At 43.2% G+C, this 15,628-nt stretch overlaps 1 protein-coding gene across 1 annotated transcript in view; it reads left to right on the top strand.

Annotated features, from left to right (window-relative positions):
• The first annotated feature begins 12,154 nt into the window (after positions 1-12,154).
• The window catches only part of FCHO2 (FCH and mu domain containing endocytic adaptor 2), a 149,189-nt gene continuing 145,715 nt past the window's right edge, over positions 12,155-15,628 (top strand). The window contains exons 1-4 of the mRNA XM_053598655.1: positions 12,155-12,192; positions 13,325-13,385; positions 13,564-13,782; positions 13,881-14,120. Coding sequence (XP_053454630.1) covers positions 12,155-12,192; positions 13,325-13,385; positions 13,564-13,782; positions 13,881-14,120 — 558 coding nt within the window. The remainder of the gene's footprint in view (positions 12,193-13,324; positions 13,386-13,563; positions 13,783-13,880; positions 14,121-15,628) is intronic.

Raw genomic sequence — 15,628 nt, 5'->3', positions numbered from 1 at the left:
TCAGTCGGTAAGGCGCCAGCCCCATATACCGAGGGTGGCAGGTTGAAACCCAGCCCCGGCCAAACTGCAACCAAAAAATAGCCGGGCGTTGTGGCGGGCGCCTGTAGTCCCAGCTACTCGGGAGGCTGAGGCAAGAGAATCGCTTAAGCCCAGGAGTTGGAGGTTGCTGTGAGCTGTGTGAGGCCACGGCACTCTACTGAGGGCCGTAAAATGAGACTCTGTCTCTACAAAAAAAAAAAGAAAAGATAGGACCACAAAATAATTGCACACACAATTGACACTAGTCAAATTGTCCTTGAGGTAAAAAGGCATCAGAAATCTGTTTTGGTACTTTTGGTTATAGCCCTATGCCTCAGCCCCAATCCCACCATCATTTTTCACCATCTGGGTAAAATGATTCTGATTTTTTTTTCCTTTTAATGTTTAAGTTTAATTAACATCTTTTAAATAGGCAATAAATTTGCATGAAACTAAATTTAAAAGTTGCAAAGGATGATATCCTTTTTTACTCCTGTCATCCAGTTGCCCTCTTCAACAGATCAGTGTTACCAGTTTCTTACATACCCTTCCTTCCAGAGATAGGATATGTATATGCAATATGCATAGATCATATATGCATGTATATATATATAATGTTTATGTGCATAAAATGTGTGTATATACATTTGTATATATACAACTACATGCATATGAATTTCTTTGTTTAATGCAAATGCCAGTATATCATGCATTTTGTTTTACACATTGCCTCCTTCTATTTGTTCACATATCTTGAATCTAGTTCTGTGTTGGTAAAGGCTTGAATACATCTCCCCTCTTTATAGCCTGTTCTCCACATAACATCCAGGATAGTCCTTTCAAACATTAGACTATGATACTGTTCATCTAAAAACCTTCTGATGATGGCTTGGTGCCCATAGCACAGTGGTTACGGAGCTAGCCATATACACCAAGGGCGGTGGGTTTGAACCCGGCCCAAGCCTGCTAAACAATGACAGCTGCAACAAAAATTAGCTGGGCATTGTGGCAGGCACCTATAGTCCCGGCTATGTGGGAGTCTGAGGCAAGAGAATGGCTTAAGCCCAAGAGTTTGAGGTTGCTGTAAGCTGTGACACCACTGCACTCTACAGAGGATGACAAATTTAGACTCTGTCTCAAAAAATGACAAAAAACCCTCTGATGACTTACCATCACTCTTAGAATACAACATCAAGTTTTTCTATGCCCTGCAATGCTCTAGCTAACTTAGCCCCAACTCTATTCTTTTACCTCATTTCCTACAACTATTACCCACTCAATTTGCTCAAGCTATACCAAACTCATTTTTATTTTGTACTTTCTTTTCCTTCTTCCTAGTAGGTTCTGTCTACCATGTATCACAAGATTCATTTTCTTCAATTGTCTCCTACATTAAACATTCTCTGAAATAGCAGCCCTCCATCACTCTCTATTCTTCTTCATAATGTTAATAGCTTATAGTTATTATATTTACTACATACTAGGCATTGTTCTCAGTGCTTTATATATTTTAACTCATTTATCCCTTCTACCAGTCCTTTGAGGTAGATACTATGATTATCTCCAGTTTATAGTTGTGCAAAATGAGTCATGCTAGTGGTTTAGTAACTTGCCCAAGGTCACAGAGCTCATAAGTATCAAAGCAAAGATTAAAACTCAGGTAGTTTAATTCCAGAGCCATATTATATATGGTCTTTTATCTGCTATTAAAAAAATATTTAACAACTAATTGTATATACTTATCTTGTGGAATATATATACATCATAGAATAGCTAAATTGAGCCAATTAATGCATTACCTCATACACTTAAAATTTTCTCATGGGGAGAACACTTACAACCTACCCTTGGCCAATGTTAAGAATGCAAAGTATTTTTATTAACTAAAATCAACATCTGCTGGTTTGTTTTTATTTTTGGCCAGGGCTGGGTTTGATTCCGCCACCTCCAGCATATGGGGCCGGCACCCTACTCCTTTGAGCCACAGGCACCGCCCCAACACCTGCTGTTTTTAAATATAAATTATATTATCCTGGCCCTGCTAAATGTTTTAATATAGCACTTATCTTGTGCTATATTTAATATAGCACTATACTATATATCTGCTGACACATCAAATATTATAGGGTATTTCTACTTGCTTATTTTAATTATAATTTTGTGTGTCATCCCTGCAGAGACATGAGATCTCTGAGGGAAGGACTCACCAATTTTCTTCATTGCTGTATGTCACACACTTCAAACAGTGCCAATACACAATAAGTGCTCGAAAAATGTTTGTTGAAGGCAGCGCCCGTAGCTCAATGGGTAGGGCGCTGGCCACATACACTGAGGCAGAGGGTTCAAACCTGGCCTGGGCCTGCTAAACAATGACACTTGCAACAAGAAGAACAACAAAAATAGCCGGGCATTCCGGCAGGTGCCTCTTGGAGGCTGAACAAGAGAATTGCTGGAGTCCAAGAGTTTGAGGTTGCTATGAGCTATGATGTCATGTCGGGGCACTCACACTTTATTGAGGGTAACCAGGTAAGACTTTGTCTCAAAAAAAAAAAAAATTTGTTGAATGAATGAATGGGCATCTATACCATACTACTCGCCCCGCCAATATGGAAGCCCATGTATAAACTGAAAGTTAAGAGATGATGTGTTTTTAACAGTATAGAAAGAGGGATGAATCCTCCTCCAGTTACCATCACCAATTCAAACACATATCTTTGGAAAGAAAGGGAGAGAGGGAGGGCAGAAAGAGAGAGAAAAAGAAAAGAAGGGAGGAAGGAAAGAAAGAGAAAAAAAGAAGGATGCTACAAAGAACAGTATGTAACTTTTTGTAACAAGATCTAAATTACTCAAGGTAAAGGGTTATATCTATCAGTAAATATGAAAGAAAGAAGAAATATAAGTGAGTTTATACAGAAGGTAATGGTTTTGCAATGTTCTTTTTTGGAAGAAGATATATTTTAAGACAGCTGTGAGTAAAGGAAAGAAGTTGTTTTAGCTGGCATGTGGGAAGTAGGAAGGAAAAAATAACATTCATTTTCTGGGCCTTAAAAAAAAAAAAAACTAGCTGATGAAAGTGTGTTGTTGAAGCACTATAAAGAAAAATATATAAAGGGAGATGCCATCTAGTGGGCTTTTAAGGCTAGAAACAAAAATTTTTTTTCACTACCTTTGTATATAGCCAGTTTGACCCAGTAAACTTATAGCCATGTCTATATAGGCTGATTTGTTTTTTTCTTCCCTTCTGCCTATAAAAAGGACTGATTTGCACTCATAATACAATTATCAGATGTCTAGTTTAGCGTAGGCCAGCCTTAGCCTTGATTAGAATCTGAGTTTTTGCTTCTTTTTTTTTTTTTTTATTGGGGTTTCTTTTTTTCTGTTTAGCAGGCCTGGGCCTGGTTCAAACCAGCCAGCCTAGTGGAGGCTGGCACACTAACCATTGAGCTACAGGAGCCCAGCCTAGAATCTGAGTTTTTGAACAATTATATTTCTTGCATGTTTCAGAACTGACAGGAAAAAAGAGCAACAAAATGTAAATAAATTTCCTTGAAAATTTTATAGGATTCTCATTAGTTAGCATTCATATCCATTTACCTGGTTTGGGAGAAGGTAACCAAGAAAAAGACCTCTTTATGGAAAGAATATGGAAACTTATGAATACTAGACCTACCAGCTTAAAAAAACATAAATAAAAGCTAAGGGTGGGGGCGGCGCCTGTGGCTCAGTTGGTAAGGCGCCAGCCCCATATACCGAGGGTGGCGGGTTCAAACCCGGCCCCGGCCAAACTGCAACCAAAAAATAGCCAGGCGTTGTGGCGGGCGCCTGTAGTCCCAGCTACTCGGGAGGCTGAGGCAAGAGAATCGCTTAAGCCCAGGAGTTGGAGGTTGCTGTGAGCTGTGTGAGGCCACGGCACTCTACCGAGGGCCATAAAGTGAGACTCTGTCTCTACAAAAAAAAAAAAAAAAAAGCTAAGGGTGGATAAATTTAATTTTAACCCTTGACCATTTTTCTTCTTTTGACCTGTTTTGTTCCTCCATTACCTTGTATTCCTTGTTCTTCTGAATTAATAGTAGTTCCTCACTTATTTGTTGTATGACCTTGAGCAACCCATTTAATCTCCTGGAGCATATTTTCTCATTTATAAAATTGGAATGATCGTTGTGATCCCACAGGGTTGATGAGAGGCATCAATGAGATAGTACAAGAAGGTCACTTTTAATATACAGAACTCAAATGACATATAGTTCTTATTTTTTCCCCAACTAATTGATCAAGACCCTACTAGACTTAATTGCTAGAAATCTGGAAATATCTTCTTGGAACTTCGCTTTTACTCTGGACGCCATGTTCTTTCTGCTACACAAAGACTACGTTTCTAGAATTATCTCCCCTTTCTCCTCTCTTTGGCTCACCCTCTCTGGCAACGAAGCATGCTTTATTTTGTCCCATCTTAATGTTCCTCCAATAATATCCCTTGATTCCTTCAACACCGGCTTATTTCATTGCTCCCTTTCCTAGCAAAACTTCATGAAGGAATTGTATGTACTTGCTATCTTCCTCTTCTCTCTTCAACCCACTTCGATCAGATTTATATCTCTTCCACTGCGAAGAATCAACCTTTGCCAAGGCACCTTCATCTGATGAAATACAGTGGTCATTTCTCAGTATTTGTCATCCATTGATCATTTCTTAAAACATTCTCATTCTCAGCTCTAATGCCATCTCTTTCTCCTGGTGTTTCTTTTACTTTGCATTAGTCTCCTTTGCTAGCTCTTCCACGTTTGCTGACCTGTAAATGTAGCAGTGCCTTGGGGCTTAGTCCTCACTTCCACAGCCTCTCTCTTCTCTTTCTCCAAACCAACTCCTCTCCATATTTTTTCCACCTTTGTGCCATCCTTATACATCAACTTGTTCAGGCACAATTCCTAAGAACATCCCTTATTTCTTTGTTCTCTTCCCACCCCACATCTAATCCATTAGCTCTGTCACTTTACCTTCAAAACAGATCTTGAGTCTGATATACTTTTTGCCACTTTCTTTGTTGTTGCTGTTGTTGTTTTGAGACAGAGTCTCACTATGTTGCCCTCAGTAGAGGGCATGACATGGCGTCATGTCATGATGTCACAGCTCTCAGCAACCTCAAACACTTGGGCTTAAGCGATTCTCTTGTCTCAGCCTCCTAAGTAGCTGGGACTGCAGGCGCCTGCCACAATGCCTGGCTGTTTTTTGTTGCAGTTGCCATTATTGTTTAGCTGGCCCAGGCCGGGTTCGAACCTGCCAGCCTCAGTGTACGTGGCTGACGCTGTAACCACTGTGCTATGGGCGAGCCAACTTTTTTTTTTTTTTTTTGTAGAGACAGAGTCTCACGGTACTGCCCTCTGGTAGAGTGCCCTGGCGTCACACGGCTCACAGCAACCTCTAACTCTTGGGCTTACGCGATTCTCTTGCCTCAGCCTCCCGAGCAGCTGGGACTACAGGTGCCCGCTACAACACCCGGCTATTTTTCTGTTGCAGTTTGGCCAGGGCTGGGTCCGAACCCGCCACCCTCGGCATATGGGACCGGCGCCCTACTCACTGAGCTACAGGCGCCGCCCGAGCCAACTTTTAAAAAATTTTTTTTTTTATTGTTGCAGTTTGGCCAGGGTTGGGTTTGAACTCACCACCCTCAGTATATGGGGCCAGGCACCCCACTCACTGAGCCACAGGCACCACCCAACAAGCCAACTTTTTGCCACTTTCACAGCTATCACCTATTCCCTGCCACCATCTGCTTTTGCCCAGACTCTTATATTCATCTCTGGAGTGGCTTCCCAATTATTGTCCCACTACAATCCCTTTTTACAGAGCAGGCAACGTGATCGTTCAAAAGTATAAATCAGGTAGTACTTACTATGCTGCTTGAAAACCCTCCATTGGCTTCCTACAGTATTTAGATCACAAACTTGCCTCTCTCTCTTTAACTAGATTCTACCTTCCTCTCTGACCTCATTCCTGTCCTCCCATTCAGTCACTGCATCCCAGCTATACTGGGCTCCTTTCCATTTACTTGAACTAATCAAGCTCATGGTTATCTCTGGACCTTATTGCCAATCTTTCAATGTGAACTACTTTGCAGATCTTTGCACGGCTGTTTCCTTTAGTTTATTTAGGTCTCTGCTCAAAAATCACTTCCTCAGAAAGGACTTTTTGACCACTCTAGGCAAAAATCCTCCTTTGTCTACAGTATATCTTAATCAGACATTGCATCACTCTCAAAAAAGATATTTATTTGCATCCTTACATCAAACGCCATGAGAGCAGCAAAGTTATTTGTCTCACTCAGCATTGTATCCCCAATATTTAGAAGAGGGCCGACTCAATACAGATGTTCAATAAATGTCTGATAAATAAACCGATGAATGGACCACTGGTAGACTGTGCTACTACTGAAATCTGTTGCTACAACGTATACAGAAGGCGCTGGTCTACTAGTGACTCAGATCCCTACCCATGCTTCAGCAGCTCTTCAAAGGAAACTAAGCCCACTTCCTCCATTCCTCTTGGCCTCCTATGATTACAATCCCTTGTCCTCTGTTCTTTTAGTTCCTATAAACAACTATCCCCTAAGGAACAAGCTGGTCCAAGAAGGACTGGATTCCAGAAGTTACTCCAGACTCTAGTACTCCATGCCCTGCCAAATCAATGAGAATACCCATGATGAATCCAGGGCAGTTTCCTGTCACTTTCCTTTTTTTTTTTTTTTGAGACAGAGTCTTAAGCTGTCCCCTTGGGTAGAGTGCCGTAGCGTCATAGCTCACAGCAGCCTCTAACTCTTGAGCTCAAGTGATCCTCTTGTCTCAAGTTTTCTATTTCTAGTAGAGATGGGGTCTCGCTTTTGCTCAGGTTGGTCTTGAACTCCTGAGCTCAAGCAATCCACCTGCCTCTGCCTCTCAGAGTGCTAGGATTACAGGTGCCCAGCCCTTGTCACTTTCTTTATAGGAAAAAAGGAAAAAGAAAGAATAAATAGTACAAATTGAATTTTTTTTGAGATTATCCTTCCAGAAGAATGGAAGGATAATTTATTCATCTAACAAATGTTTACTGGTTGACAGCTATGTGCCAGCCACTGTTCTATGCATATTGCTGTTATAACTGTCGTTATCTCTATTATCTTCATCATGAATCTGAATTAGATGGTGAGTTTCTTTTCTTTCTTTCTTTTTTTTTTTTGAGACAGAGTCTCACTTTGTCACCCTCCGTAGAGTGCCATGGCATGATAGCTCACAGCAACCTCAAACTCTTGGGTTCAAATGATCCCCTTGCCTCAGCCTTCAGAGTAGCTGGGACTATAGGTGCCCACCACAATGCCCCGGTATTATTATTTATTTATTTAGAGACAGAATGTCACCTTGTTGCTCCCGGTAGAGTGCTGTGGCATTACTACTCATAGCAACATCAAACTCCTGGGCTGAAGTGATTCTCTCGCTTCAGGCTCCAAAGTAGCTGAGACTATAGGCGCACCACAACGCCTGGCTATTTTTAGACAGGAGGTCTCAGTCTAGCTCAGGCTGGTCTCAAACTTGTGAGCTCAGGCAACCCACCCACTTCGGCCTCTCAGAGTGCTAGGATTACAGGTGTGAGCCACCGTATCTGGCCCCTAGATTGTGAATTTCTTAAGAGCAGAAACAGTCTTTTCATTTTAACAAGTGCAGCACAATAAATGTCTACTGCCTGAATAAATGAAAGAGAAGAGGAAGTTAATGAAAGACAATAAAGAAATTAGGCTTGTTTTATTCAAATGAAAACAGAGAGCAAGGATTTCTCTTTAAATTGTACTAAATTATAACATTAAAATAAAAAAAATTTTTTTGAGACAGAGTCTCACTTTGTTACCCTTGGTAGAGTGCCATGGCATCATAGCTCACAGCAGCCTCAGACTCTGGGGCTCAAGTGATCCTCTTGCCTCAGCCTCTCTATTACCTGGGACTATGGGCACCCGCCACAAAGCCCTGCTATTTTTTGAGACGGGGTCTAGCTCTAGCTCAGGCTGGTCTGGAACTACTGAGTTGAGGTGATCTGCCCACCTTGGCCTCCCAGATTGCTGGGATTACAGGCCTGAGCCCCCATGCCTGGCTTTAAAATAAATTTTAAATGTTTAATACTTGTCATATTCTTACCACCCTATCATATACACATTTTCCATTTGTCCATGTTTTCTTTTTATATCTATTTACTTATATTTTTTCACATATTTGTAATTTTAATGTATTTTCCATATCACCATCTGCCTTTCCTCTTAACATTAATGACAAATATTTTTGCATGTTTTTACACTATCGTTACCTTTATGATTTTCCATAATTTAGTAATTTCACTTTTTCCTGTTTTTTGAAACCCCTGTTGAGTTCCCTGTGGTCACTAACAATGCAAAATCCTTGAATGACCTGTTAGGTGTTTGTGCTTCTTCCACAAACAGCAAGGTAAGGGAGCGCCTGGGAAAGTACATCTCATTCTAGAGAAAGAGATGTGTACCTCATCAGAAAACAGGCAGTCAATGCTAGGTGCACTCAGGAGAGAAGAAATGTGTGCCTGGCAAAGTGCTCTGAACTAAGAAAGTCATGTGCAGGGCGATGTTTATTCTGCAGTTCCACTGACATATTTCTACCTCTTGGCCCTAACATAGCAGCCTGCCTGGCTACCATCTGCCAAGCTTTTGCTTTTCTTCCTGCCTTGAATAAAGCTTTTGCTTTCAATTTGCACTATTGAGTAGGGAAAAACAAGAGAATACCACACTTTAGAGATCTGCCTGCTTCTCTTCTGCCTTTTAATGGAGCTTAGCTCTTTTGCCACTTGTGATTGTGAAGTATAAAATGAGTGCAGAAAAGGACTATTGCACCTAACACAGGATGCCGTCCCTTAAAGAAACTAGAAAGAAACAGGAGACATTTATAAAGATCTTCTCCTCTGCTACTTTCATTTGGGAAGCAAGTGAAGTACATTTGCAAAATTATATTGAAAATAGGAAAGCGTGTTTTACTTTATAGTCAACTATTCCGAAATGGAACTAGTTTTAAATAAAGTTAGGAGGAAGTGGCCCTTGTGACTACAGTTGATTAATGTGCCATAAACCTCTGGAACAAGTCAAACTAAGGAATTAAAAATGGCAAGTGCTCTGGGTGCCTTGCCTAATAGATCAGGCCCACAAATTTTATAGATACGCTATAGTTTGTAAACCAGAGAACCTAGATTTAATATTTTTTGCATAAATATTCTCTCTTATTTGCTACCATTTATCGGTTATGTTTTAATAGTCCATAAGCTTTGAGGGATAATGTATATGCTTGGGTTAGAGTTTAATGGGAAATTAATAGCATGCCTAGAAACCAACATAGCAGCAGGTGTAATTAGAGAGAGATACAGAAAGAAAGATGAATCTGATGGTGGGGGCACCAAAAACTGAAAGGCTAAATTGTTTAGGGGTTCCTTTCCAACACAGAGATCTTCTGCTATAGCTGACTTTGACTATTATTTCAATTTTATATTCTTTTTATTACAAAAAGTATTCCATCCTTTAAGAAGTACACTTAAGCCCAAAAGAGTTTTTTGAAACTATTAAAGTAAGGTGAGTAAATTAACTCAAGAACTTTAAAAAATAACATTTTCTATAAGCTCTACAGGATGTAGCACCAATTAAAGAATATCCAACTAGGGCGGCGCCTGTGGCTCAGTGAGTAGGGCGCCAGCCCCATATGCCGAGGGTGGCGGGTTCAAACCCAGCCCCGGCCAAACTGCAAACAAAAAATAGCCGGGCGTTGTGGCGGGCGCCTGTAGTCCCAGCTGCTCGGGAGGCTGAGGCAAGAGAATCGCGTAAACCCAAGAGTTAAGAGGTTGCTGTGAGCCGTGTGACGCCACGGCACTCTACCCGATGGCGGTACAATGAGACTCTGTCTCTACAAAAAAAAAAAAATATATCCAACTACATATCTAACATCTCATCCACCTTGACATTTCTTTTTTACAAATTATTTTATTTATTTATTTATTTTTAGCAGTGTATTTTCTTTTCTTTTTCTTTTTTTTTGGCCAGGGTCGGATTTGAACCTGCCACCTCTGGCATATGGGACCAGCGCCCTACTCCTTAAGCCACAGGTGCCGCCCTATTTTTATTTTTTTAAAGATTACTCAAGTGCAATAGTGAGAAGGGGAGGAAAAAGAGTAGAGCAAGGAGTTTGATCTGTAACTGACTGTGAAGAACTAATTGAGATAACTCCCTACCTTTAGCTTGACATTTCCACGGCAGGCTTAATCATTCACTCCTTTCACTAAACATTTACTGAGGGACTATGAGGTGACAGGTACAATAGGCAGTGAGTTGTATCTCATGTTGTTTATGTCAGTTTTTAATAATTACAAAATGTATTCGGATAAGCAAGGGCAAAGGGTGTGTGGCACAAGTATTTTAAGGCACATTTGAGAGCTACTCAATAAAGACTTTATCTATGCTTTACCAGGGTGTATGTGCATCCCTGGAAACCTCACTTGAGAGGGCAGAAGGTGGCTGATACCAACCACATTCTTCCTGTACACCATCTGGTCTGAAATTCAGTCACTTTAATCTCTATTTGCTATTACATTTCACAACTTAACTACACTAGGCATTTACAGTATATGGTGTTTTGGCCCTAATGAATTTTGCAAATACCTGAAATACACAGAATATCTCTCTTCATACCAGACTAGCCCTGAATTTTATGAGGCCAGAGGCAAGAGTCCAAATGGAGGCTAATGTATTATTGCAACTATTATGAATACTATGCTAAACTATCAATGTCATAACTACAAATTTATGTTTGATACTACTGGGAAACTATGCTTTGTTTTGGTATGCAAGATTCTAGAGCATTCAAGATGAGATGAAGTGGCTGGCGTGGTAGCACAGGCAGGTAATCCCAGCTGTCTGAGAGGCCAAGGTAGAAGGATCCCTTGAGTTCAGGAGTTCAAGACCAGCCTGAGCAAGAGTGTCTGTCTCTACTAAAAATAGAAAATTAGCCAGGCACTTTGGCCAACACTTGTAGTCCCAGCTACTAGGAGGCTAAAGCAGAGGGATTGCTTGAACCCAAGAGTTTGAAGTTGTTTGAGCTAGGCTAACACCATGGCACTTTAGCCTGAGCAACAGAGTGAGACTCTGTCTCAAAAAAAAAAAAAAAAGTGAGATTAAGTATTTGATGAGTTCACAAATTTGGCAATTTATCTTCTCTTTTACCTAAGCACTTTTGCTGCTCAAATTCTATCAGAATTCCAAAGTAGTCTATCCCTGATATGGGCAGCCCATATCAGAGTTCCAAAGTAGTCTATCTCGGAGCCTGTAGCCATAATTATCCATACATTTCATTGCGTTTGGAGTCTACCTTTTGTTTGAGGTCATAGGTAAGAAATGTGAAGAAGAGCTTCCCTAAAGCCTGAACAGTGATGTTCATAGAAGAGGGAATTTAGGGGAGTGTGGTGGCTTATATCTATAATCCCAGTGCTCTGGGAGGCTGAGGTGGATGGAATGACTGAGCTCAGGAATTTGAGACCAGCCTGAGCAAGAGTGAGACCCCATCTCTACAAATAAACAGGCATTGTGGCAGCGGCCTATAGTCCCAGCTACTTGGGAGGCTGAGGCAAGAGAATTGCGTAAGCCCAAGAGTTTGAGGTTGCTGTGAGCTGTGACTTCAAGGCACTCTATCAAGGGCAACTTAGTGAGAATCTGTCTCAAAAAGAATAAAAAAGAGGGAATTTATGGTACGACCACTGTTCAGTATCACAGTACCAGTACTGGAGGCATCTTTTTTTTTTAATAAATTAATGTGTGGGCTCTGCACCTGTAGCTCAGCAGCTAGGGTGCCAGCCACATACACTGGAACTGGCGGGGTCGAACCCAGCCCGGGCTTGCCAGACAATGACAACTGCAACCAAAAAACAGTTGGACGTTGTGTCTGGTGTCTGTAGGTCCAGCTACTTGGGAGTCTGAGGCAAGACCATCCTTAAGCCCAAGATTTTGAGGTTGCCTGGAGCTGTGACGCCATGGCACTCTACCCAGGGCGACATAGTGAGATTATGTCTTAAAAAAAAAAAATTAATGTGTGTATATGTGATATGTAAGATCCTTTAAGACATGGAGTCCAGGATAGGGGTCCCTTATCCAGATCTAAGGTGGGTTAGTGTTTAGTGATACTAGGAATTTAATGCCAGACTTGTTTGTAGGTTGATCTAGATGAGGGAGTTGTTTTCAGAATTCTTTCAGCATCAAGAAAAATCGAGGTAGATTCATAGTTTAGGATGTATTTCTAAATTTGACTTTCCCTCCAGCTAGCTGTAAATGACAGTGTTATAAAGACTTTAACTAAATAGCTTATATGTGTGTGTGTATGTATATAAACATATATATATATATATAGAGAGAGAGAGAGGTTATGGGGGGTGATGAATTATAGTGAATAACCATGTTTCCATGGCTCAGCTTCAACAATTATCAATTCATGGCCAAGGTTGTTTTGGAAGTATAGATGAATGATTTTTGAGCAAATCCTAGATGTCTTAACACTACCGCCTATATATTTCTTTTTATTTTATTTATTTATTTTTTTGTAGAGACAGAGTCTCACTGTACCGCCTTCCGGTAGAGTGCCGTGGCGTCACACGGCTCAGAGCAACCTCTAACTCTTGGGCTTAGGCGATTCTCTTGCCTCAGCCTCCGAGCAGCTGGGACTACAGGCGCGCGCCACAACGCCAGGCTATTTTTTTCTTGCAGTTTGGCCGGGGCTGGGTTTGGGTCGGCGCCCTACTCATTGAGCCACAGGCGCCGCCCACCGCCTATATATTTCTAAGACATTCTTCAAAAAACATGACCATAATATCATTATCCAATTAATCTCCATTCAAAAAGGACTTCACAGTTTCAAGGGCACATTGTTTTTGAGGATGAAAACAATTTCTCATGAAGAAACAGCGTTATTTTATAGTGTTCCTTATGTCTGCAGTCACAAGATCTGAGATGTGATGAGTATGTGTAGTTAAAACTACAGTGACTCTGTGGGTAGGGCTTGGCTTGAAGAACTGCAGATTTTGGAACTAGTTGACCTTGTGACAGTGAACTTCAGACCTTTACAAGAGTTTAACTTTTTTCTTTTTAACATTTGGAAAGCACGGAGTGGGGAGGGTATTTAGTTTTTCTATTAGGCCGAGGCGTGTTAAGACTTGTTTCTTTTTCCATAATGTACGAGTTGCTAAGAGAACCATAGACTTTATAAACAAGTCCTGGAAAATCCTTTTTTTTTTTTTAAAGGCGGGGGTCAGGAAGTGCGTTCGTTTCGGGTCACGTTCCTGCCCTGGCCGGCCAGCCGTCGGTACGCACTGGTTTGCCCGCGGCGTGCTAGAGGTCAACAGCTCACGGACTCGGCGCCTGGGTCACCCGCAGCCCCAGGGCTCTCAGGCGACACTGGGCGTTTCCTCTCTTTCCGGCCTCGGAAAGTTGTGTTTTGATTCTTAGTTCCCTGTGAAGTAAAGGCACCCCGCTGACCACAGGTTTCCCGGCGTCTCCGCGGGGTGGCTAGCGGCCAGGTTTCCTCCATTCCAGCTTGCTCAGACTGGGGTTCGTTCGAGATCCTCGAAGGCCGGGGAAGCCAGTCTTGTGAGGAAGAAGCGAGTGGGCAGTCAGCCTGCCGACTCCATCGCCGCTGGAATCTTCCCTCTGTCCCTGGGCTAGTGCCCGTCGTAGCGCAAACGGCGTGGATAGTCTCCCGGGTAACTCAGCGACCCGGTTCTCCACCATTCCTAAGAGAACACTCAAGCTAGCCGCACCCGGGGTAGGGAGACGGTGACCAAAACCCGGGAATGGGAAGCTGGGCGCATGCGCGCACCGAGGCCCTGGCGTCTATGTGTTCGCCCCGCGGCGGCAGCCGCTAGGTGGCGCATGCGCCCTGGAGGGTGCGGGCCGGTCTTTGGGAAGGCGGCGGCGGCGGAGAAAGGCGGGGGCGCCGTGGGGGCCGGGCCGTGTTTACACAGCGGCGGGCGGGCGCGGACGCGGAACCCGGCGCGGCGGCGGCACGATGGTCATGGCGTATTTCGTCGAGAATTTTTGGGTAAGCGAAGGATGCTGGAAATAGTGAGTTTCGGAGTTCAGGGCTTTCGGCGTCTGACCTCGGCCTGCGTGCGCTTCAGGCGGCGGCGACGGCTCCTCGGGCAAGGCGAACGTCCTCGGACCTCCCGCCGCCTGCTGCGTCCCGGCTGGCTGAAGTCCGGCGGGCGATCGGTCGCTGAGCGGGCCGATGGGGGCTCGGGGCTCGCAGCCCTCCTGGGGGCGGAGGCTGTCAGTTCGGCCCGGAGCCCGCAGCAGTGCAGCCGAGTGGCCGCCGGCCGCCGCGGCTGGGACAAAGCGCCGGATGGGGCGGGAGACCGGACCCAGCCCCACCGGCGGCGCCGGGCGCCAGGCGCGCTGAGCGCGGAGCGTGCGCGACGGCTAGGACTCAGAGCACGGGCCCGCGGCGGGCCGCCTCCCGCTGCGCGCTCCGGGGAGTGCCGGGCGCAGGGGGCTAGCAGCCGTCCCACGGCGCGGGCCCCCATCAGTGTCCTTCGCCCCCCTCCATTTCCACATAAAATCCCGGGCGGCGTTGGGCTGGATAAGCACTTCCTCTCAGCCTCGCAGCTCAGCTCGTGGGTCTGAGCCCAGGACTTTGCCTCTGGGCCTGTTCACAAAGCGAGTAAAAGTTAAATTTAATGTAACTGAACTCTTTGGGCTTAAATTCACGGAGACTTCCCCGTAGTCCTCTGTGCTCCTTCCCCTTCCTCATTCTTTCCACACCCCTGCACTTAATGTTAGATCCTTCTTTGAGAATTTGAGTCCTCTTGTGGAGTGTTTTTCTGCAGTTATTGTTTGTTGTAATGGGAAGTACAGTTCAGCCATGTACAGAAAAGTAACATGTTTACTCAGGTATCTTGGGTGAATCCCATTTTTGTGTCCTGACAGTTGCAAGTACTGCAATCTCATTTTAGTTGAGATTTAGAAATACTTAAAGGGGGGGGGGTGACTTTCAGTTAATCATGTATCTTGAACTCTTAATTGTAATTCATAGTAATCACGTCATATTTGTTTATCTTGACTGTTTCTTGTTTTCCACGTGCAACATATATAATAGATGTTAGGGTGTTTTTTTTTAACACCTTTATTGAGATATAATTCACATTATGTATAATAAACTCATTTAAAGTGTGTAATTTAAGGGATTTCATATGTTCATAGAGTTGTACAAACATCACCACAATCAATTTTAGAACAATTTCATCATCCCAGAAAAGATCTCTGTACCCATTAGCAGTCATTTCCCATTTACCCTCTGCCCAGCCCCAGGCAGCTAACTTACTTTATGTCTCTATAGATTTGGCTAGTCTGGACATATCCTAAAAAATGGATTGTTGTGACTGGCTGCTTTCACTTAGCCTGATGTAACATATATCTGTTCAACTCCTTTATATGGCTAAATAATATTCCTTTTTTTGGTGCAGTTTTTGGCTGGGGCTGGGTTTGAACCAGCCACCTTCTGCATATGGGGCTGGTGCCCTACAGGTGCTGCCCTCCATTTTGTATTTTTAT

This window comes from Nycticebus coucang, chromosome 1 (genome assembly GCF_027406575.1).
Source record: "Nycticebus coucang isolate mNycCou1 chromosome 1, mNycCou1.pri, whole genome shotgun sequence".
Classification (NCBI taxonomy): domain Eukaryota; kingdom Metazoa; phylum Chordata; class Mammalia; order Primates; family Lorisidae; genus Nycticebus; species Nycticebus coucang.
Note: the sequence above shows the minus strand (reverse complement) of the source record. Positions and strands in the feature narration are given on the sequence as shown.